Source organism: Micrasema longulum, unplaced genomic scaffold (genome assembly GCF_059751315.1).
Source record: "Micrasema longulum isolate JH-2025_06_02 unplaced genomic scaffold, ASM5975131v1 h1tg000639l, whole genome shotgun sequence".
In the NCBI taxonomy this organism is placed as follows: Eukaryota; Metazoa; Arthropoda; class Insecta; order Trichoptera; family Brachycentridae; genus Micrasema; species Micrasema longulum.
In genome coordinates, this window is record NW_028277835.1 from 906,415 (window position 1) to 932,760 (window position 26,346).

Here is a 26,346-nt window from a genome sequence, read left to right on the forward strand (position 1 = left end):
ATTAACAAGTATGTATGTACATTGAATGCTTAGAGAGACTGACTCAAAAGCATATTAAGATAAATTCATTAATTACACAATAAAACAAATTAAGCTGTACGATAAACAAAGATTAATATTGTTTTATAATAATATACATTGCATAATCAAAATCGTAAAAAAAGAAATCCACCAGAAAGGCCCAAATTATATTATGATTTTGGATTATTAAAATACATATTTATAAAGATAAGACTTACATACATACATACTGATCATTGTGGTTTCGGATGTGACAGGGTTTAAAGAACACCTGTATATTTCAAATATTGTTAAATATAGGTGCAATATGTTGATTTTTAATTTTATGCTATGCCTAGAATAAGGATTACTCTTTCAAAGCTTTAAAAAAAAAAAAGAAAATTGTGGGAGAAATAATGCATTGAAAGAATAAAAAAGCTTTAAATGCGATTATCTCTGAACTTGTTTTAATGAATTAATGCATCCTCTCAGTAAATCATCGATATTATAATAATAATTTACTGAATAATTAACTAGATAACCGAACTTGTACTAACTAATTTACAGTAGCAGGCATTGCGGGCACAGATATTTCGATGTTAATATATATTATGTTCCAACATAAAGTAGCAGACTACCATAAATAATTAATCAATTAAATAATTACCAGAGTAATTATTTTAATAATAAACCAGCGCTTTATAGTTATGCTTTTAATTATTATTATTATTATTAATGTCAGTAATAAAACGTTACTTAAAAGGTTTTCTTTTTTATAATGTATTAGGGACTTGAGTAAGTTATCGCTGTTTCCTTTAGCTTTTTAATATCCGGCAATAATACAGCCAACTTTATTGTGAAGCTCCACCATTAGGCTTAAAATGACAGTATACGTTATTCTGCCGAAGTGTAAACAACATATTTTTTCATAGCGTTAAAACATTTTCGTGTCAAAAAAAAAATATTTGCGGGGAATTTTACTGCATTTTTTTTATATATGCAGCTGAAGCACATAGATATCTTGCGGAGTCTTACGGCGACCATGCTCTGTCGGAAACAACATGCAGAGATTGGTTTCGACGCTTTAAAAACAATGATTTTGATGTTGAAGATAAAGAACGAAGAATTGGAAGCATTACTGGATGAAGACCCATGTCAGACGCAAAACGAACTTGCAGAATCACTAAGAGTTGATCACACAACAGTTGCTAAACGTTTAAAAGCATTAAAAATGATTCAAAAGAAAGAATATTGGGTACTGTACAAATTGAAGCCGAGAGATGTTGAATGGCGTTTTTTCATGTGTGAACAGCTGATCCAACGGCAGAAAAGGAAAGGTTTTTTGCATCGTATTGTGACTGGTGATGAAAAAGTGGATACGCTACAATAACCCGAAGTGTCCATGAATTAAAATCGACAGCAAAGCTGAATATCCATGTTTCTAAACCTATGCTCTGTATCAAACCCAACAAAACCATCACCATTATACAGCATAACAATGCTCGTCCACATGTTGCAAGGCCAGTCAGAAACGCTCAAATGGGAAGTCCTACTCCACCCGCCTTATTTATCGGACATTGCCCCTTCCGATTACTACTTGTTCCAATCGATGTCTCATGGCCTGGCTGAGCTGCACTTAAATTCTTATGAAGATGCCGAAAAATGGCTCGATTCGTGGATAACCTCCGGCAAAACAGCGAGAACTTACGCAAGTCCCCAATATATTATGAACTTATTTAAGATAATTAAAAATGGTAAAAACAAGGGGGCCGTACAAAAAACATCCTAACACGTCTTGCAGCTACAGAGCGCACAGGCAGTAAGGATTCTAATTTCTTATTTCCAATTATGTTACATTTTTATAATTATATAGGAGCTAGTTTACAACACGTCTTGCAGCTACAGAGCGCACGGACATACATACAACTAGCCTTAATTACTAAAACTACTAAGAAGTTCTTTGAATTAATAAATAATTGTTTACAAAAATATTTTAGATCACTTGTCCTGCAGCTACCGAGTGCATGGGCAGTTGAAAATCTAGACCCTATTTACAGTTGAAGTTTAAGTTAGAAATACTTTTGTGTTAATTTCATTTACATAATATGGAAGTTAACATCACCAAAAGTCTTGCAGCTACAAAGCACATGGACGAGTGGAATTCTAGCAACTTGAAAAATATTTTTAAAAGTTAGGTTAATAATAAAGCAGCGCTTTTCATCATGAATATTAATTGATTATATAAATAATAAAATACACTTTATAAGTTCTCCTTTTATTATGATTATTTACATTAGTGATAAAATAAGCGTTTTATAGGTTATCCTTTTATATATTATTATTTATGTTAATAATAAAACGGCGCTTTATTATAACATTGAAATTTATCTGTAGCCGCATTGCTTACCGCTGTAAATTAGTTTGTAAAAGTTCGGTTATCTTCGGTTACCTACACAGGTCAAGCGGTTCGAATTTAGTAATTTTGCAATCCGCGAAAAAATAATGACTTACGAGGAGATATTTGATACAGTTTAGGCTGAAAACAGATGAAATTAATTTTTGGTGTAGACTTTTTGTACTGAAATCAATTACATACTGTGTAATAGGGAAATATCACATACTACGAATGCTGATAAAAATAAATTAATTGGATTCATAATAATTAATTGTATTTTTAAAATCAATATGGGTATTGTGGAGAAATGTTTTCATATTTAACTTTAAAAAATAAATTATAAAAAAATATGTCAGCAGAAAAACGCAATAATAATAACAGTGAATTGTAGATTTGTGATGGTGTTCTATAAAAATTTGAAAGGTTAGGGGAACAAAGTTCAAAATTAACATGAATCGTGACGTACTGAGGGGGGCCAACGCAATGAATGTTTTTCACAAATTTGAAAATATTATTTATGATACTAGTAAGTAGAAAAAATATTATTTTTTTACTCTACAGTATTTCATAGACCCTTATTACTTTACAAATGTAAAAAAAAGTGATATTTTCCTATTTCGGCGTGAAGTTAAATGCATGTTAATATGCGCGTGGCAGTCTGGACTTTTGCGGGGGCTCGCATGTAAAGATGCGTATGGCACGGATTGGGTTAATTTATTATTAACCTCATATCTCATATTTGACAAAATATTATGGACATTGACAAGTGATATAAACAAGAATGATTAAAATATTTTTTTGTATTATGTACCAAGAAAAAGTTATTTACCTAATTTGAGACAACTAATATTTTGAAATTTAAAATGCTAAAGAATGTTTACACGTTCGTTAGGAATGCATTCATAGATGGTTGATTTTTATAATAATTTGATTGTAATAAGGTACTTTCAAAAATACATAATCATTTTTGTGGAAAATGTGTGAGATAAACATTGTACCTGCATAATATAAATGTCATTTCCTACAAATGATTTAATATGTATCTATATACACATTTACTGTAGCCTATAAATTGTTAATTCAACTAAGTAAATAACAACAACGAAGTAAATAAAATAGAGAAATAATGTTATCGAGGTTTTTCATTTGTGACGGATATTTTTACCATGCATATTTAAATTAATATAAGAAACATTTATTCCCTATCCGTAATAATATGAGGTACAGCAATAAAGACCGCAATTCAATATACACTATGATCATAGCTCAAACTTAAGATTAGAGACTATATCATGCATGCATTTACTAGCCTTACAGTTATATTCTATATACTTATATTTAAGACTGTAGAGATATGATTTGCCTGTTGTACTTAGTTTAAATTTAACATCACTATAAAAATATTTAAGTGCAATTCTATGTGTAAAGCGTACAATTATTGTTATTAAAAGGCAAAGTTATTTTGTGTGAATGGATTTGTTCGACGTTTCAATAGTGTTTTTTAATTATAATTTTATACTGTGTAAACATTTACATAAATATATAGAAATATAATAACAATCATTATTACTTATTTAATTAAGATTTTGAAGTACATTGTATGTATAACATTTAATATTGTTATAAGATACAACATTTAATATTGTTGCTGTGTCTCTGTATTTGGTAAATGAAAATAAATATAAAAAATGGAAACATAAAAAATATAAAGAATTAAAATTCCAGCAAATAAAACCAGCAAGTTCTACAAATGTCTTACAGTCTATTTACATTTTTAGTTTTACATTTTACAGTCTAAGTTTGCAGTTGTATAATATCATCTTATTGGCTTCAGTTTATTGGAGAAAAAAAAATTGGGAGCAACTATATAAAAATAACAAAAAATTGGTCTCTTTTGAACTCAAAAGCAGCAAATATGTGTATGATAATAACTATGCATAGTTCAACATAACTACGTAGAGATGTTGTTTACACACATAATAGTATTTTTATAGTTTCTAAATAAATAAGGATACAATATTATATATATATATATATTTATTATACACTAAGATATAATAATTTTGTTCTATAGATAGGAATACAAATTTAAGGTTTGTATATAATACATGTACATATATGTAAGGTAAGAAAGTGAAAAAATAAATGATTCTCACATTACATTGTACTTGATTTAGTAGAATAGATAAGATATTAATATACTTATTAAAGAGTGTACTAATATTTCATTAATAAAGTGATGCACATTAATAGGAGTATTTAAAAATATAATACACATATGCATCAAGTACAAAATATCGATGTAAATTCAATATAACATAATAATAGTAAAAAACAGTTGAATATTGTACACGTAATACTGAATAAAATAAACAAATGTTTAAAAAGGAGGAAAAACTTAATGCGAAATATAATAAAGGTACACAATGACATATTGTTCCATTATGACTAATGTAACAAGAAAAATATGTATGTTTAATTTGTGGAGCGATGTATTTTCTATAATTAAGGATATTATCGAATATGGAAGTAAATCATAACATTAATAAAAAGGATTGACTAATGATGCACAGAATATGTAAAGAACTCTGTTAATAAATAGTACAATATTAAAACCACTACTGAACATCCTCTAGTAACAGTAACTATTGCAAAACTTCTATTAAAAATATGAATTACATACTTGCAAACAGTGTCATATATGATATAATATTTGTAGTGCCATTATAATGAAGTGAAATAACAATATTGATTAAATACCTATGTTAAGTTTGCAAACATTGAAATGTGACAGTACGAGAATATATTATATTTGTCTATAGACACAAACTTTCACTACTGATTGATGTGACCAGCAATAAGATAAAATTACATACATAATATTCTAATATCGACTCGTGAGTCAAGAAAACTTCGGTCAGTTCAAATCTTGTTTATCAAAACACAGATTTATAACATTCAACAAGTATGTATGCATATTTTGTTGCGCGTGTGTATGTATACATAAAACATCTGATAAACATTTTATTCAAAATATACATAATCTGGGATGAAAGGCTGACAAATTTTTACTATTCATTGCGACCCAGCGCATTCGATGTCATTAAAATAAATATACCTCAGATTAAAAAGTTGACTTTTTCGCTCGCATTCAGCGAATTTAATACAATTTGGATATATCATTTCTTTGTGAATGAATTATCATGAATCCATTCTATGCAGTAGCGGGAAATATCACAAATCCCACCATACTGTGTTTGAAACGGCTCAAAATTTGTACATTTTGGACTAAACTTGCGTGGCTTTGCCGGACGAGGTGGGAGTGTAGTTGAGTTTATTCCGTCTCTGGGCCAAATGCGAGAGGCTGACTGGACCCAGGCACTGTGGCTGCTTGGGAGAGGTACTCATCACTTGGAATGTTTTGTCTACAGCTTTCCGCAATCCCAGCACACTCTCGGCACTCGCTTGAGTCAAATTTGGAACCTAATTCAAATATTAACACATAATAAGAGAAATTGGTAAATTTACTTTATTTGGATGAATTTGAATAAAACATATTATTTTGTATTTTATAAATTATACAACGCAAATATTCTTTCGAAGTATAATTTTAGAAACATTTTCCTTCAATTCACATACAAAATCGTTAGCTATTTACTATGCATAAATATTCTTATTTTTAGAAACAGGCTCTAAAAAGTACCCGCTTATTGTGATTGTGTGCAATATCACATAATTTTTAGTACACAAAATATTAATTTTATCACGTTCCCCAAATATTATGATTAGGAAGAGAGATTTTAAATCCTGTTATCACTTTCATAGTGTCTCTGATTCTTAGTCAGGTACATTTGTTGTAATGATATTTTAATAAAATATTTTTACGGTATTTACTCATTCACATCTTGTCTGACGCGGCATAGCGAACCTAAAGGAAAGTCAATATTCTCAGACAGAGAAAACAAGACATGATTCATTGTATTGCAATGTGTAATGAATGAAAAAGTAATACAAATTCTCATAATGCATATCAAATCGTGGGCATTACATAATGAATATTCTGGGAAAACCTCATACGAAAAGTTTGCCGAGACTTCTCCTTGTTGTGAGACCAGAAGGGTGTCTCACATCCAGCACCTTCATACTTCATGCACTGGAACAATTGTTCTGATGGATATGTTGAAGGGTTATGATTCTTAGTAAAAAAAATAGTTGATATTTTTCATGTCGACAAACAAAAGAACAAAAATTCAAGTATCGAGTCATAGAAATATTGAGAGGAGCACATATTAAGAGTTTTGTTATTATTATAAATAGATATTTTTATTGTTTTCCATATTCGCTTTGTTAAACACAGTTTGCGTTATTAATATTATGTCTTCAGTCTAAACAATTTTTTGATGTGTGCATAAGCGTCCCCACACACAAGTGTGGTATAGGTAAAAAAAATAATATACCTTTATGTTCACATGCTGTTTGTTTACCTTGCAAAATAAATCAATTTTAAAATTTTCAATGAGTGGCTATACCACTTTAGTTGGGTGTGTTTACTATAAAAAAATTGCCAGTTGTAATATGTCCTTTGTTTGGAAAAATATTGAATAGTTTACCTGAGCTTGTGAGTTCTGGTAATGTGGAACATCTCCTTGAAGCCACGGGTCTTCTAGTAGTTGAGCAGCCGTAGGGCGTCGCGTGGGATCTACATGTAATGTTCGCTTCACGCAAGCGCGTGCTGCAGTACTTATTGTGGTCCATACTCCCGTATTCAATTCGACCTGAATACAAAAGAAACAATAATGGACAATCATCATCCCCATGCTTATGGACATGAATATAATATATTGTCTTATAACAAGGGCAAGATATAATATCATTGTCAATATTCTTTCCTTTAACACAACATTTGATCAAAGGTGCGAGGATAATTTATCTGCCAAATTGTTTACTATGTTTCTCCACGAAAAAAATATACAAAAAAATAAATCAAAATCCAGCTGAAGCAAATTAGCATAGGAGAAATGAAAAAATATTTTTGAATGACTTGCGAAATATTTAAATTAAATTTTGAACACTGTACAGCCCTCCTTATAACAGGTTTCCCTAGTTAGCAAGACTCATACTATTTTTTTATTAAAAAAAATATCATACAGCAGTACAGTAGTACATAATAAATAATAAAAATTAAGATACATACAACTAAGAGATTTGTATTGCAGAAATCAGTTGTAAGTTTAGATTGTGGATTCCTAAGAAATGTTTTTCTAACGAAAGTCGTTTTTGTGTTATAAAATTTATATCTGAAGAACTGACTTTGTGGTTATTCATTATAATTCAAATAAAAGAACTTTATTTTTAACCACTTTTATTTTTATTTTTTAGCGATCAGTTTCCAAGCTACACAAGCTTCTCTTCATCAAGATATAATTTACTTTTTTTTATCCTATTTTATCGTAACAGTGTCTTCAAAGTAATAAATCTAAACATATGGAGCTAAAAGTCAAGTTAATTAGTCATGTTCACGTAAGGGAAAATAAACCAGTCGTTAAAAACAAAGTTGTTTTGTTTTAATTAAAATTCGTGTTTTGTAATGCCTAAAGTCATCCATTGCAGGTCTCCAATTCAAAAAGATAAGTTGTAAAACAAAATACCTTTCCCGATTCAATCCGTGCCAAAATAGCTTCTGGAGAGTCATCACCAGTTGATGCAAAGGGGGTTTTTCCAGCCAGCATTATGTATGCCAGAACACCTGCAATGAAAGAAAATGCAAATAGCATAATTATTTTTAAATATGTATTCATTTATTATTTCAAATAGGAACTTAGTACATATTGGCAGTAGGTAAAATAATTCTGCACTCATGTTTCCGTATTATTTGCATCACAAAAATCAACAGATTACTGTATGGAAAACATCACTCTGTCAGATTTAAAATTTACACTAAAAATGCATTATGTAACTTAGTAGACATTATAATAATAAATATGTACATCTCCCTTCCCCTCCTTATCCTCTCTTTCAAGCATTCTTGTCTTAATCCCTCCCGATTTACAGTATTTTAATGTTCTTAAAATAAATATAAAAAAATTGAATGATCTGAATTGAATTGATCTCTGATTATTGAAAAATGTTTATGAGTACATGAAAATAACATTTTTATATGTATTTATTTGATATGTAATATATTTTCTTTACTAACTTTCTATACTTTGTGGAAATCTGTTATTAGTTCTGAGTTTATACACTATATCTGTTTAGTTACTATAAATATGTATGTAGAACTGTTGATTTCCCAAATAAAATAAATAAATAAATAAAAATGAGTTCGGTTCCTAGTCACAAATACCATAGTACTAGGTGTGTTCAGAAAATAGTGTTTTTTTTTTTTAATTTCGCGGGTTTGGAGAGTCCGACTCTTAATTTTTTTGGCTGCCACAGACAAAGTAAACAATGAATACAGCTGAAAATTTTGGCATACTTCAGGGGCACATAAGCCAACATAATAAAAATTTAAAAATTGACAATCGGACTCCCCAAACCCACAAAATTAAATTCCTGGTTTTTTCTGAACACACCTCGTATATATATTTTTTTTTAAATGTGGTCCTGTGGCTAGTGTCTCGGACTCACGGACCAAAGGTCTGTGGTTCGAATCCCACTCTACCCCAACTTGATTCCATTTTCTAATAGTGAGTTATTTTCAACTCGTTGAAAATGGCCCTCAAAATTAAATATTTGGGTAAATCATAAGAACGCAAATATTTATTTAAAAAAAAAAAAAAAACAAATGGTTGTTTAATCATAAAGCGAATGGTGAATGTCACACAATGAACAAACTGATTTCTTAAAACAGTCAATGCCAGGAATCATTAGCCCTATAGATGCCTTAACATTTCGTTATTTCATATAAAAAATATTTGATCAACCATGTTTTGAGTATGCCCAAATGTTTGTAAACAGGCTGTATTTCCTCCCTAGGCAGTTATTTAAATTTAAGTTTGTTGCTACAGAGAAAACATTTTTGAGAAGGGAATATGGAAGTCAAGGCATTAACAGGGCTTATGACCTGTCATTTGCTGGTTTATGTGGCCACTTTACACACTGTGTAACATTAACCATTCTTTCCATGGTTAAACATCCACATTTCCTCAACTCTTCCGTATGTTAACTTTTGTGAAGTAAAAGAGCCGAAACCTTTATCGATGTGGGTGAGTTTCATCCGGCTGAACCAGTTCACTTACTAGGCAATTCCTGAAACCAACTTTTATTTATTTTTTACTCTTTATACCAGTTAGATTAATCGACAACGTTTTGAGTATGTCCAAATGAGTGACCACTTAAACCAGCCAATGACAGGTCATAAGCCCTGTGAATGCTTAGTCTTCCATATTCTCTTCTCAAAAATGTTTTCCCTCTCTGTTGCAACCAACTTAGATTTAAAAAAATCGCCTAATGATTTACCCAATATGTATTAAAAATTTTAAGAGCGTTGAAAAATGAGTTGTAAATAAATAATTATATATTAGAAAATGAAAATTAAGTTGTGGTAGTGGGGGGTTCGAACCTTGAGCAATCGTAAGGCTAGAATAAACATACCGAGGCTCCAAATGTCGCAGGCCGCATCATATCCCGCCCTTTTAAGAACTTCTGGTGCAACAAAGTTGGCTGTGTAACACGGAGTCATCAAAAGACCATTCTCTGCCCGAAGTTGTTTAGCGAGACCAAAGTCTACAAGTCTGATGTCACTTGGCTTACGCTCTGAAGTGGCAAACAGAATATTGGAAGGCTTGATATCCCTGAAAAATTAAAGTTATTAGCCTTAAACTTTCTAGGAGTCTTATTATTTCATAATCCGTTAAGACAGACCTTGCCAGGTAAATTAAAATTTAAAATTAATTTGTTAAAAGAAAATGTCAATTTAAGATGAGTGATGAAGTGGTAAATGAGAAAATTCAGCGGCTTTTTATTTTATTTGTTAATATGTAGACTATTAAGTCAGTCGGCTCAGCCCTACCCAGTATTATTTTTTAACCTACTTTTGGTGGAGTATTCCAGAATTAAAAGATGATAGAAATGGGAAAGTGTCAACCTTCTACTTGCGATTATAGCTGCGTCCGAAACATTATTAACTAGTGAATACCTGTGGACGACCCCATGCTGGTGCAGGTAGTGGACAGCGCGCAGTACGTGGGTGAGGATGGCGCGAGCCTCGAGCTCTGGCAGGCGACCACGCTGCGTGATGTGCTCCAGGAGCTCGCCCCCGCGCAACAGTTCCGTCACTAGCAGCAGGCACTTCCCGTCCTCATACACCCCGCGCAGGGATACGATCCCGGGCTGCTGGCTATACCTGCATTGCAGATATTCAACCTTTTACACATCTATTTTGATTATTTGTTTTTTGATTTTATTTCACAAGAAATATCTTTGATTTAGTTGTGAAGACCCAGCCAATACAGTGAAAGCTGTATATTTGTCAACCCCCCTATTCATAATATTAAATAATAATTATTATTTGTTATAGACAGGCAGCCTTTGCCCGAGCACCTATTTCCCTTGTACTGGTTTTTGTCTGCGTTCTCCTTCAACAAGGTTTTTGAACTGGTTGACCAAAATGGAATGGACAACTAGGCTTGGCAATTTATTCAAGTCTGAAACTACCCGGCTGTAAGGGAAGTTTTTCTTGGGATTGAGAATTGGAGGATTTAAAAGATACATCTCGTGCAGAGGGACACATTTTGATGCCAATTTTTTCCCTGAATTTGTTAGTATTTTACACATTCGTCGTTACTCCCACCGCCGGCACTGGCACATTTGATCACACAAACAGACAACATTGGACAATGTCCTTAATAAAACACTACTGAATCATCAGCAAAATGGACCTCATGATCAGAATTGGAATAACTATTGGCTGTTTTTTTTTATTTGATAGCAACTCTTGTTCATAACATTATCCTTCCTCCTCTTCCACTTCTACCACTATATATAACGTTTTAAAAATTTAATTATCGATAACTAGATTTCTTGCTGCTTGTTATATTTTTTACCTTCACCTGTTCTTTTTTAATTTGCTTTAGTTTTAACTTTGAGAATAGATGCGACAAATATCAATATTATTAATATAGTAATAAGTGGTTTAAAAACTAAAAAGCTGCTTGTTGTTACACTAGTTTCAGGGTCTGGACACATCACCACGGCGCCGTGCCATGTACGGTTGCTGCGCCGTTTCAAGGCGCACCCGCTCGGCAGTTGATGTTTCTCAAAATATTCGTATTACGGTTACAGTTATGGCACATTAGCTGAGTTTCAAAAAATTTTCAGCATAAAACCGGGGTGATAAAAAATGTTAATTGGGGGGAATACTTGAATGAGAATGTATGGAAAAAATGGGACCTGAACATTTCGGTGTAAAAAGTAAGAAAATGTCAAATTGAGGAACGTAAAAATGAGGTTTTACTGTAATAACAAACCTGAGTAGAATTTCTATCTCTTCCCTAGGATCATAGACAGTCCTATCTATAATTTTAACAGCATATTGTGTCTTACTAGTTCTATGTTCACAAAGTCTACACACAGAAAAAGACCCTGCTCCAAGTTCGCCTAATAATCTGAAAAAGAAGAAATTTACTAGCAAGAAAATCATTAAAAGAAATATGTCAGTTATTCGTGTGATGGAAATATCTAAAAGTTTAATTTATTTACAAAACTACACTGCAAACAGTATAAATATTTTAAGAGCTTTATTTATTGGTCTAGTTCACAATTTAAAAACAGATTTTTAGAAATTAGTTAGATTATGCAAAATAGATTGATAATGTTTAATAAGTTGGATCGGGCATACCTGTATTCTTCAAAAAAGTGATTTCTGTTAATCGCACCACTCCAAAATGTTTCCTGACTAGGATTACTGGCCTGAGTTGTGGCAGCAGTGGCAGTTTGGTTCGTTACCGTTTTGTCATTTCCTTCTTCTAGTAGGCATGGAGCAATAAAACTGAATCCTCTGAAAATATAAACAGAACATCTATCATTTTGAACCAATGCTAAAGAACAACACAGTCAAAATAATATTTCACATCTTATCTCAAATTCCAGACTCCACTAATTCAATTTGGCTTCTTTTGCGATACAAAGCATCACATTCACATGAAATGTGTGTAGGTGTTTCATCATCTGCACTGCAGAACCTACATCTCGAAGTTTCAGAAGTCGGTGTCAGGAGCTTACATAGCACAAACTCCAATTTTCCAGAGTAAGAATAATTTAATTTGGCCTTAATAGAACATTTTCAAATACACATGCCTTGAAATATTACATGGTTTAGCTCCCTTTTACATAAAAAAACAAACGTTCAAAATAGTAATTATTTGAAAAATAAAAGAAAAGAAATATTATAAATCTTAAAATGTTAAAATGTCAAAAGTTTATCGGAACAATTTGATTAGTATGTAACATGTTAAGTAAATTTAGTAAAAAAGTTCAATAACAATGAGGCAGGTTGTGGTCCTTTGGTAGTGTCACTGACTCCAGATCCAAAGGTCTGAGGTTCAAACCCCGCTCTACCACAAATTATTTCCCAGTTTCTAAAATGGTTGATTACGATTCCTTGAAACTTGAAAAAATGCTAGTTTATTGCACTGTTAAAGAGACAGCGTATTTTATTTTATAACATTTAATCTATAAAGCGAATGAATATAAGAAACACAGCTTATAGTGACAACCACGAACGAACCATGCCTGTGACTCATTAAAAAATCAGTGTTAAGGTGGTGGCACCGTAATAATTTTTATCAGGCATTACTAATTAAAGAAAAAAATAACACTAAAAAAATTTCAGTTACCTAAAAAGCTCGTGCGCATTGGCAGATGCCGGGACTCCTGGCGAATCTTTAGGAGTGCGAGAAGTGAATTCAGAGTCAAAGTAGAATGCATCGTCAGCACGAGACACAGCGGGTCGAAATGGCGGCCGTGTTGTCTTCTCTAGCAAGGCCTTCCAATCAATAGTTGAAAAGAATTCATGGCGTTTAATGTCTTCAATTCCATTTGCTCCGGCACCAAGCCTGTAACATTGAATACATGATATAAGGTGTCACGAGATATGGAATATATCGTCCGGCTAATGCCCAACTGACGACTTGACAATCCGTTCAATTGTTACGAGGCTGATTTAACACAAATCAAATTTGTGAATTGTACGTACTAGTTTTAAAGTTTAAATTTTGATACCTCTAAATAATAATGATTTTATCGATTCTTGATTTTGACATTAGCCCAATAATATTATTGTTTTATGATAAAACGTCCGAATTCCTGTTAGCAGGATATTGTGTGGTAATACACAAATTGGGTGAAATTTGTTGTCAAATTTTTCAACAAATATTTGAACCAAGATCTGCGCGTACACCTGTGATACTGTTAACTGTCAACTTCAACTGTCAACATGTATTTGTTGTTGCTTGTATGACTTTATTTTTTTCACTACACTTGCTTCGTTCTTGCCATTCTTTTCTGGAAATACTGATTTTCGGTAAGGTTTACGATCCATGTTATTTTAGAAACTTTATGTTTATTATCAATAGTCACATCATTACAAGATATTTCGTTGTGTGAAACTGCCTGTTTTCGCCGAGAACATTTACGTACTGCGCAGGCTTACGTGCAATTTTCAATCTCAGAAACTGCCCCGTGTAAAACAGAAATAAAATGGTCCAAGATTTGGCAGAAGAATAGGGAAATATCACATACTACGAATACCGATAAAAATATATGAAATGAATTTAGAATAATGAGTTGTATTTTCGAAATCAATGGGGATGGATATTGTGGAGAAATGTTTTCATACATAAATGTAAACAAGAAATCGAATAAAAATCAGTTGCTAGAAAAACGTGACGTGTTTGGCCTTGGTTGTTATGATGTCAAGATTCGTGATAATGTTCCAAACAAATTTCAATGGCCAGGCACAAATAAACATGAATCGTTACGTTTTAGGGGCGAGGCCTATGGAATGACCGTTTTTGCGGAAATTCAAAATTACAAATTTAAAAATATTTTTTATTTTACTAATAATTAGCAAAATATTTTTTTTACTGGACAGTATTTCATAGATTTTTATTATTTTAGAAATTAAAAAAGAAAAACCTGATATTTCCATATTATTGTACAGGAAAGTGCACATGATCTTGTATCATTTCTGACCAATGTAATACGACAACCTATGGGTAGTAAGCATATTTTATTTAAACTTGCTGGCAAGACGTTGTTTTATTGAAAATGTAGTAAGTTTTTTTTATTTTTTTTTTATTTAACTTTTGTACATAATGTTATTTGTACATTGGCGGGCTTATTGCCAAATGGCAATTTCTTCCAACCAACCAATAAAATAAAAGTTTTATTTTTATAATTCAAGTTACAGAACATATTCAATAGAAAAAAAAAGATTAAAAAGCTAAAAGTATATAAAAATAGAAATAAACGTATTTGTTAATAAATTACCTTAAATCAAAACTATTACTCAATGGGAAAAAGGAAAAAAAGAGGAAAGAGGAAAAAGGAAAGGAGAGATTAAGGAAGAGAAAGTGCCTTGAGAATTAGAACGAAGAGGTAAACCATGAACTGATAAGCGTTGAAATTTTTCACGCAGGAGCGTTAGGACTATGAAGTACATTGAACAGAAGTGAGAGTTTTTTTTTTGTTTTTTCCTCTTGGCCAGTATTTTAAATCAAGTTTCTGCAAAATGGCTGCGAATATAATATTGTTCTATTATTAAGTTTTTTTCGGAAGAATGTGGCTCTGGATCTTCTATTATAAAGTAGCAATTATTTGCATTACGGTAAAACTCCAATTACTCGGATTAATGAGTGCCAGATGTTATAACACAAAAACTTACTTAAAGATGTACAGCAAAGTTAATTGCTTTAACGAAGAAACGCGCCGGCCGCCAGCACCCTTTTTCATTTGTCATTATAATATCTCCTTTATTTATTTCCTGATACCGATACAGATATTTGGCAATCCGGATGACTGGAGTTTGGATAAACGGGGTTCTACTGTATTATAACATAAACATTGTAAAAAGAACAAAAAAGTTTTTGTTATTATTGAAAGTTATTTATAAGATTACCGATTATGCGGGTTCCTTTTAAAGAGAGCTCTTAATAAAGACTGGGCTTCTTCACTTAGATTAGAGGGCATTCCAAGCTTAGCTTTTAATATCTGTGTCATGGTATCATGTCGTGTAGCACCGTGGAATGGTAAGTTACCCGTCAACATTTCAAACTGAAAACAAATTAATATTAAAAATAAAAAAAATTATATATACCTATTATAGAATAAGGAATAGTCCAGAAACCGCATACGCGCATCAAACAGAAGGCGACTAAACTACTCTTGAAGGAATAGGTTTACATTTTGACCCATTAGTTTCTTTGTAGACGTCGCTCAGTACGCAACTCCCGATTTGAATTCAACTATGCAGTGTTGTGTCGTTTTAAAGTGTAGAACTACTGTCGGGATCTTAAAGGGACAGTCAGATTGTCAAAGAAAACAAAATGGACATTTTGTTAGTAAACATCATATATTATTTAACATGACATAAAAATATTCGTTTTATGTAAAATGAAATTTGATTTATTTTTTAAGTTCAAAGTTCTTTAATTCAATTACTCTTATCAAACGACCCCTTATTTATCTACTCTGTTGTGTCAATGTTTTCGGGTGAACAATAAAATTTTAGAGAAATTAACAAATTGCTTTTTTTTTTACCTTACATTTGTGTTATGATTGTATTTTTTCCCATCTGGCAACATTACGCGGCGACTTCACAAATGCGCGCGGTAAAAGTGGGGGTGTTTTTGGACACAGTCTGATGTATTCAAATATGATTCTACGCTCCTTCTGGACTATTCTTAATTCTATGGTAACTACACTTAAAATGACAATCTTAATGAAAAATCCATAATGTGACTGAAAATAAATATAGTTTTGAGATTTTTATCCAGTACACATTCTGTGCGAGAAATAGAATCAGAATCTTTGTCAAGTGCTTTTGGCACAGAGGCTGCCCTCAATTAAAAATCCTTAAATATAAAATCGAGTAGAGATAAGTCTGCCTCGATAGTGAAGTAGTTGAAGCATTTTCCTACCATGCTCAGGTCCCGGGTTCGATTCCTGGCAAGTATGACACATGAAATGTTAGTTATAAGGGTGTTTTACAGTGTAATATTTCATTGTCTTTGGACCTGAAGCGCAAGACTGATCACCTTAGTTTCCTGACACTCATCATCGAGATATGATGCATTTGGTGCACTGATGCAGTACCCTATTTGCCACCAGGGCTACTATTTTGAACGCTATACCGAATACCAGCCCAGGGGTGGTACTCTGAATCTTATCTACCCCCTAGAGTGATTAATTTAGGGGTTTTTATTTTTTGCATGCGTTTACAAATTGTCTTATATATAGCCACACTGATGATTAAAAGTCATAATGATTTTCATTTAGAACATTATTGCGACCATAAGCAATACCTAAAACACTGAATTAGGTTGAATTAACCAAACAGTATTAGTTTATTTCCGTTATAAAAACAGTTTTATACATTATTTGACGTTTTATCATTGGTGTGGCCATATATGAAACAAAGTGTATTCGCATGCAAAAAATAAAAACCCCCGAATTTATTTCTTCACTAACCCCGCAATAAGATCCATAATAGCACCCCTAGGCTGGTATTCCGAATGGTATTGTGCACGGTGAGATCGCTTTGTTAGCGTGAATTTAGTACGTAATATGCGTTAAAAATGTTTCCTACGCGCGCTTTTGTGTTCAGAATACCACTCCTGGTGCGGATAAATGTGTAGTGATGATTCAATGTGCAAACCTTACCATAAGTACACCAAAAGACCACCAATCTGCCGCAAAAGAGTGGCCCTTTCTATTTACAACTTCGGGAGCCATGTACTCCACAGTTCCGCAAAAACTGTACGCCTTATCATTCTGCGGCAGTTTGGAAAGGCCGAAGTCTGTCAAGGCTATATGTCCATCTTGATCTAACAGAATGTTTTCTGGTTTCAAGTCCCGGTATATAATGCCCAAGGAATGAACGTGGTTCAATGCCAATGCTAATTCAGCGAGATAAAATTTCACATCTTCCTCTGTAAACATAACCTAAAAGAAAATTTAAAGACTTTAAATTATTAATTATAGAAATTATTTAAGTAAATTGTTTTTTTTTTAACTTTCTTTATGGGACACATTTTTCGTTTTGATTTATGTCATCCAAACCTTCTTAAATATTATCGTTTTTAAGATAATAAACATAATACATTTGAAGATCCGAGTGGTAGACTGATCTACCAGTGTATGTAATTAATATACTTTTGTGACATAAGATATATTGTTAATACAAAATTATAGAAAACATACTCCATTTTAGTGGTATTAAATCACTTTGTTCTAGGTGTCCTATAAAGGGTTAAGGAAGTGCAAATAGTACAAAACAATACTATCTATAAGTGGTTTTAAATCTAAAATTATTATGATGTAATAACTTATGTATGTAAATATAAGTTATTACATCATTACAATGGAATTCCATCAAGAAACATCAATAGATAATTTAAATCAAACTAAAATTATAAGATATTTTTTTGACATAGATAATGCTGTTGAGAACATAAAAGTCTAGACATTTATCGAGCTTATGATTTGCCATCAGCTGAGTTAAGTGAACACTTACACACTGTGTAACATTCGACATTCTGCCTATAGGTAGTTGATTTCCATTTAGATTTTCTGTATTTGTTTGTTTTGAATACTACATCCGAATGCTAGCCCACTATGAAAGTATGGAGAAAACTAGCGAAATCTATTGTTGGAAATGGGTAAGTTTTTTATAGACCAGAAATCTTTATATTGGAATGGTTTCAAAGCTAGACAATGGTGAGTTTTAACTCGAAATTTTTTACTAACCATATTTATTTCAACCAGCAAATGGCATCAAAACCACCACTTGATCACTTGACCCAGCCAATGACAGATCATAAGCTCTGTAAATGGCTAGACTTCAGTTTCGGACATATTTCAAAGCCATTATTACATAATAAAATTCTGCATATGAAACCACTTTATAATGATGTAAAATGTCTGAATGAAATTAAAAGAGAGTATAGTTTTATTCTGGTTTAACTTGTCTCTTGCATCTATTTGACTGATCTGGATGGCGGTAGGGAAAGTGTGGAGGATGTCTTGCCTCTACATCTCTCCATCACATTATGGGGACTTATGTACATATGTTATCATAAAAGATAAAACATTTTGAGTATTAACTAACCTCTTTGCTCAGACGAGAAAACAAGTCACCTCCTCTTAGAAAATCCAAGATCAAATATAATTTCCCGGCTGTTTGGAATGCATAGTGTAGTTTGACAATAAAAGGATGGCCCATATCTACCAAAATGTTACGTTCCATTTTGGTTCTTTCCCTGTCTCTCACTTTCAGTGTAGCTTTTCTCAAGACCTACAAATAGATATATTTATTTATTTTATTTAACACAAACGTATTATAATACAATAAATGTATACAAAATCCATTACAGATATGTTATTAGAGACAAGACTCATCACCAAACCAGTTGATATGGCTTGTCGGAGAAGATCCTTTACAAAAAAAACATATAATTACACTATTTATCTAATACTAAATACTAACTAAACCATAAGGAGTGAGAAAAAGAGACACAAGAACATTCAATAATACGATAATTAAATAGAAATACCAAAATTGAAGACATGAGTGGATGAAGGTGTTATATTGTAAAATTTCAAAAATGCACTTTTTTACATAGATGATTATTTTATGTACAGCCCTTGCATATAAAACCAACTACACCATCAAAAAGTAGCAGAAAACTAATTTTGAAAGCGAATGAAAGTATTACACAATCAATAATTGTACTGGCGTTCAAAACTTCAACCCCAGATATCTCTGATTTTTCATGTCTTCAATTATAATAAGAAATATGTACATAACTGGTATATTTTTTTTTGTTTACATATAAACTCCCGATCAAATACAGTAGTCTCGATTATCCGACCTGAACCGGCCGCGGCAAGGTCGGATAAGCGAAAAGGTCGGATAACACGGAAAATGATAAAAACGACTTTGAAAATGTGTTACATAATTTTATTTGCACATCGAAAACTTTTCAAATGTGTACATATAACATAACTGAATGTAACAAACTAAAACATCAAAATGCACTACGGAAGAGCTACGCAAGCACTGAGGACTGTCGCCTGGCGCGCGAATATAATGCGTGCAGTCGGGTAAAGGAAAAGGGCAGTGCCCCGGTAGGTCGGATAACCGAGACTCTACTTTAGCTACATTCTTATTTTGCCCTTGTCTCTCTTGGTAGCGCCATTTCTAAGGTAGGTTGGCAACAAATAGAATGTAACTTGAACCACATATTTTAGTGTACTTTTTCCATATTTGTAGCATATTTTCGGAATCACTACATTAAGCATTTTAAAAATCAATTTAATTTTATGAAATAAATTATTTTTTTCTGATTGAATAACTGTGACAGATAGATTTTTGGCCTTATTCCAGAAATAATTCCTATTTATTAATTCATTTCATTTACTGATATTATCTAATTTTAGTTACATAATTTTTTTCATTATTGATTAATCTAATTTCAAGTTGATTTGAATTTTTTTTTGGAACACATATTGTGTATAGACAAATCATATTATTTTTATTTTGATACATACGTACTTCTTATTTGCTGAATATTGATTAGTGTATTTCTGCTATTGTTATTTATTCTTTCTTTATTTATTATTGCTTCTGTTGAATTTTAATTGTTTTAAATTATGTAAATATATACTTCCTTTAAATTAATGAAAATTTTGGCTCAATGTGACTTATGCCCAAAAGGATGAAATATGGCAAACAAAATATTGTATAATTTTACAAATATCTTACAAATTTTCTTATTTTAAGTATAAAAATATAGACAGAAAAATGTAAATACATAAATGTTCACATAATTTATATTGATGGTTGGTGCAATATGTCGCAACCCACAAAACATGAAAATGACTAAAGTATGCATGCAGAAGTGTGTAAAAATGTATTCTTCATGTATTAATAAAATACCATAGCCAACTATTTGACCTAAGGGCAATTTGCGTAAGATTAGTTGCTTCAAAAATTAGGACACAATATGTCCAATCCCACTTAAAAACAATATGTGTCAACATCGGTAATGGTAAATACTTTATTTTATTCATTATACTGGTGAGAAAAAAAAACATTTTTGAGCCCTATACTATTCCTGCCGATTCTTATGTAAAATGACTTTCTGAATCCGAATATAACCCGTTTTCGGTAGAGCCCCCGATATTTTTATCACTTTTCGATAGTAATTTTATGGCCATGAATTTGATTTGCGAAAAACGGTTATTTTAATTGGAAAGAATAATAGAGGTGAGGTTATCAATAAGCTGAATCAGCTGAATACTCTTCATCATCAGTGGACATATCATCTGATGGTCCAGGTTGTGGCTTAAAGTCCGCGGTGGGGGGGTCAAAATAGGTGGGGGGCCTTACCTGAAAACGATGGGTGATGGTGGTAAATGGGGGTCATATTCGGATTCAGGGGATCATTTTGCATAAGAATCAGCAGAAATGGTGTCAGGGCCGATTTTCATGCTGACTGGTGCTATTAAAACGATACTAACCAACGATAACAAGAATTAAAGTAGGATCATTTACAAATGAGGTTAAGAGAGAAAACTTTTATACCAGAGGGTACGTTTATAGGAGAGCCTGTAAAATTAAGTGAATGTGGGTTGCAACATATTGTACTATAACCGTCGGTATATATATTTTTAATAGTATAAATTTGCATTCTGTAAGTATCACTAATAAAGTATTTGTACAAACCTTCATGGCATACAATGTTCCTGAATCTTGTCCGACGACTTTTCTGACGAGAAAAACTTTTCCGAAGGATCCCTCTCCTAAGACCTTGAGGAGCTCGAATTGAGAAGGATCGGCCTTTTCGTGACCTTCCTTGATGACCTCCCTCAACTCAATCTCATGTTCAGCAGAGTCATGGTCCAGGCCATGGCTACCATCAGCCGCTATTGTTGTTTCTCCGTCAATGGCCATGTGGAGGCTTTCTGCGGACTGGGATGAAGAAGCACACTGAAATTAGATTTAGAAATTAAATCAATCTCCTTTTCAGAAGAAATCTGGTTATTTATAAACTAAATTCGGCAAATGTAAGTATAATGAATATTGGAGTTTTCCAAAAACAGTATAGCGACAATATGTTAAGTATATCCAAATATTTGTAGACTAATACTGGAATTACGCCCACTTAGAAAGCCAGAATGGTGATTTTATTTCAGTTATTTCCCTTTTCTCTGTTGAGATATTTGTCTTAACAGAATACTGCTTTAAGAAATACTAGAACTAAATATATTCCAATGTGAATAATTTAACTGTCAACAATGTTAGTAAGACCAAAAGTTTGCAGATAAGGCTGAATTCCACTCCCTAGGGAGTCATCAACAATGAAATTTATTGTAACAGAGGGAGAATATACTTTTAAGAGTGGAATATGAAAGTCTAGGCATTTACAGGGCATATGACTTGTCATGTAAGATGAAAAGTCCACAAATAGAAGAGTTAAAGAAATGTGGATGTCAAATATGGCAGAATGGTGAATGTTAGACAGTGTGTGTGTGCTGTGGCCATTTGCCTTGTAAATGCCTAAACTTCTGTATTCCCCTTTTAAGTATTTTCCTTCTCTGTTGCAGTAAATTTCAAGTTAATTGCCGTTTAGACGAGGAAAAAAAAAGATCAAAAACATATCAGAACTATTCTTATTATAAGAGATTATAAGGCAAAGATATGTTTTTTAATACTGTGGCCAACTTGAATTTTCCACAGAGTAAAATAATATGTAGAAGCAATTATATTGCTACAATGAAAAGTAGCATTTTTACAAAAATTTATTTATAAAAAATAAGTAATTCTTAATAAAAAAAATATTAATTCTCAATAAAAAAGTTTTTCTCAAAAAAAATTACAAGTAAAAAAAAAAGTAACCCCTAAGAACATAAAAACATTCTTTTTCTATCACATATCAATAAAAGGCACCTTAACCTCACTAGTATATGTGAGTATTAACAACATTAACACTATTTTTTCTGTTAAATTAAATCTATTAAAATGTAAGAAATAGAGTAAACACTTAACAGAAAACTTTGATTAGATGACTACCGGTTACTTAGAGCTACACACTTACACTTCCTGTTCGGTAACTTTCATATAAATACAAGTTTAATAAAATTCTTGTTAGTATGAGTCACACCTTACAATCATACACCAGGCAGTGGCAGTAAAAACACATTAGTACGTATTGAGGAAAACCGTGTGGAAGATTTACCACATTATGATTAATCTACTGGTTGATAAGCATAATTAATAATACATTAGATGTTCTATGCTTAGATAACTAACAAAAAAAAAAAACTAAGAATGAAAGTAATATGAATGCCGTCGAATTGCAAACTCTCAGGCAAACGTGTGGTAAAACTATGTATGATAGGTGTACAAATGGCAAGATTCATGCATTATTTAAGGCTGACAAGCATTATCGAAAAAATCGAGAAAGGAGTGTGGGGTTCATAATCCATAATTGATGACACACACATGCTAAATAATTTCACCTGAATTAAAGGGCGATCACCGATGAAGCAAGTCAGCGTTTTCTATTGAATTCAATTAATTACATTCTACGAAACACGAGATCGACGTCCTGCAGTACATCAACATCGTCCCTAACATGGAGATATGAAGAACAAGTAACACTCACACTACACAACCAAGTGCTGTATCTTATTCGCCATGTAATAAATACAGGCATTCAAACAACTGGGACCACCACACTTAATCCTACAGTGGTGACCCCAACGCGAGTTTAACACGCCCCGTTGTTCCAATGTGATGTTCCTCCAGGATAGCAGGGTGGTACTCTATGGAACACTCAACTGCTGCAGAGATCTTCTTTAAACGCATTTGGAAACACTGCACTCTACACAGCATCTACGGAGTATCCAGTTGGACGACAGAAGACAACATGCAGCATGCTTATCTCACACAACTAAGCCGATCAAGCTCATCTTCGCAGATCTCGCCTAGTCTCAATTATTTTGCTCAACTACGACGAACACGTTCAAATACACCGAACTCGCTCTTCTAAGCTGACTCATCTATGCTGATCACACATCTCAACGATCACCCATCTACGCGGAATTCGTTCATCTATGCCGATTCTGCACAGCAATGTTTTAACAATGTCACGCCACAATGGCATTATTTTCAACAACCTACGTTGACTTCCACAAGCATTAACGTTTAAAAAACTACATAGAAGCATCCTGCAAGCATCATATCCAACCTTCGCAAGTCATGGGAAGAATCTTCATAATGCATTCACATATTCGGTTTGCACTGAAATTCTTCGTTCTCCGACGTGGACTACTCACTGCCACGAGAAAGTGCATCATCTCACTATGTAGATATCTGTAAATCTACAGTGGGATATTAAATTTCTCGGCATTGCCCATCTGACAAACAACATCTTGATATATCAATCAATGGATAACTTCTGTATTCAAATTTTAGTGATAACGATTCACTTAAAACGTTTGCACAAAAAAACATAAATAATTTCTGTTGTGCATATTTTTATATTTGCGATGGATAATTATTTCAAACACTGCAACTCTGCACATTCCAGCAGTTTATTCATACCAGAGTGCAACACCTTGATTTTCAGCCTCGTCAGCACTCCAGCCCAAAATCGACAAGAAATTCAAGAATAGATTCGTCATCACTTTACCTGGATAACTAACATCAGCAGTACTTCAAACTGAGATATAAGTATCCGACAAAAAAGGAAGCAACCTTCGCCAGTTTATCAAGAGAAAAACTTCATGTATCGTGAGATCTCTTTACTGGAAGGGGGTACTGAGGAGTTCATACTCCATGATTGATGATACACACATGCTAAATAATTTCACCTGAAATTATAAGGCGACGACCGATGAAGGAAGTCAGCGTTTTCTATTGAATTCAATTCATTAAATTCTGCAAAACACGAGATCAACGTCCTGCAGTACATTAACATCGTCCGTACCATGGAGATATGAAGAACAAAGGAACGAGGTTTATAAAGAGACCACAGGGCGCAAGTCAACGCCCAGTCAGCCCAGTTCAACCCAGTCACTCAGTTCCGGCATGTAGTTCAAGTGCAGTCTCTTCAACCCATCATCGCCGTATCACTTGCGCAACACAATTCACTACTTATTCACCATGTAATAAATATGCATTAAACAGCAACCTCGTGTCTTCTGTTTATCTATAACTGGGGTAGGAGCTCCAACCCTAAACCACCAAATCCTACAGGAGTGCTGAGTTGGTTTGCGCATGTAGAGCAAATGAACGGCGAAAGAATGGCTAAAAGAATTTACGATGCGAATATTGATGGATGCAGAAAACGAGGAAGGGTGATTAGGATATGGCAAGACTAAATTTAACAAATATTTGAAGATGGACGACATGTCAAAAGTCGGAATAATAGGCGTGCGTGCATGAGAAGATGTATGAATGTAGAGGAAGCGAGGTCTGTATGCAAAGACAGAGTGTTATGGCATTCTATCTTATCTGCCTACCCTCACGGTGAAACTGCGTGATGGTTTCTGTTTTTGTATATATTTTTTACTTGAAAAAAGTGTGCACTAAAAAGTATTTGGAAACATACTTTTTAGTGCTTAACGATTTTTTGAATTGGGTGACATTGTAAAGTCTAGCAAGGGATTTTTTTAACATTTATAAAACAAAATTAATTCTCTAACTTTAACAAACTAATAATCTCTAACTTTAACAAACTTAAAAACAAAATTAATAATAACAAAAGTACATATATAAACAGCTGTTACAGCTGTTTTCTATCTGTTATTTTACATTTGTAATTGCTTCTAATTAATTTATTAAATTGTAAATTTTTGTAAGTTTTTACATAATAATAGTAATTTTTAAAAGCCAGGTAAACGGAGAGTGCAAAATTTCATAAGGTGTGTTCAAACTGAAGTAGTTTAACAAATATTAATAAGTTAGAATGTAAATAACTTAATTTTATCTTCAGTTATCAGTAATCGCGCTATCAATTTTGGAAACCGCGAAACGCCCATAACAAGATATGAAGTGTTAATTTCTAAATTGGATTTAGAATATACATACCTACCTACATAATTGAAAACCATTTTTTTTATTAAATGTAATCAATAGCGCAGTGGTGCATTTATAGTCATTAATGCATTAAGAATAATTAACAGGTAATAATATATTGTATACGAACTAAACAATGTAACACCAAAAGATGTTTGACATAATGACAAGCAACTAGTTTTTATTTACGTTATGAGATAACCACTTACCACACTCTCCCCGATATTTTGGACTTGCCATGGATCAACAGAATTCGCCAATGGCATATTCCTGTCAATTCAATTGTAATTTCTTTTAATTTTGACAAAAATAATGGTAGACAGTCCCGCTTCACAATATGCCAATCAAGGCCGCCATATACACCATAGAAAAAGTTGATTTGGTTGATTGTTGATTTGATTGATAAATTTTTAGTGTTGCCAAAAAAAAAGTGTTTTAGTACAATGCGCAAAAACAAAAATAATATGTCATAATATTATGTATATTGTTTACATTTTTATTTATTGACACCCTACGAACTAAAAAAAACACAAATATGTATTGCTTTACCTACTTCTTTATTATGTTCCACATACCGATAAAAGTATGAATAAATGTAGTTTGGAACAATGATGAATATAAGTACGGAGACAATAACATTAATATT

At 32.5% G+C, this 26,346-nt stretch overlaps 1 protein-coding gene across 1 annotated transcript; it reads right to left on the bottom strand.

Moving 5' to 3' along the window:
* Positions 1–5,293: 5,293 nt before the first annotated feature.
* Positions 5,294–26,076, bottom strand: S6kII (Ribosomal protein S6 kinase II). Its single transcript, XM_088229147.1, has 13 exons — positions 25,910–26,076; positions 21,342–21,605; positions 18,723–18,908; positions 17,276–17,557; positions 15,513–15,667; positions 13,231–13,449; positions 12,234–12,392; positions 11,863–12,000; positions 10,533–10,739; positions 9,989–10,188; positions 8,044–8,141; positions 7,006–7,170; positions 5,294–5,878 (listed from the first exon to the last, which is right to left on the bottom strand). The coding sequence occupies exons 1-13, from the start codon at positions 25,964–25,966 to the stop codon at positions 5,684–5,686; spliced, it is 2,325 nt and encodes a 774-aa protein (XP_088085273.1). The 5' UTR covers positions 25,967–26,076; the 3' UTR covers positions 5,294–5,683.
* Between the last annotated feature and the right edge of the window lie 270 nt (positions 26,077–26,346).

Coding starts and splice junctions, on each gene's coding strand:
- S6kII (XM_088229147.1), bottom strand. CDS start 25,966: ATGCCATTGGCGAATTCTGTTGATCCATGGCAAGTCCAAAATATCGGG. Junction 12,393..13,230: donor AATGCGCACGAGCTTTTTAG/GTAACTGAAATT, acceptor TTATATTTTCAG/AGGATTCAGTTTTATTGCTC. Junction 12,001..12,233: donor CACTTTTTTGAAGAATACAG/GTATGCCCGATC, acceptor CTTCTTTTTCAG/ATTATTAGGCGAACTTGGAG.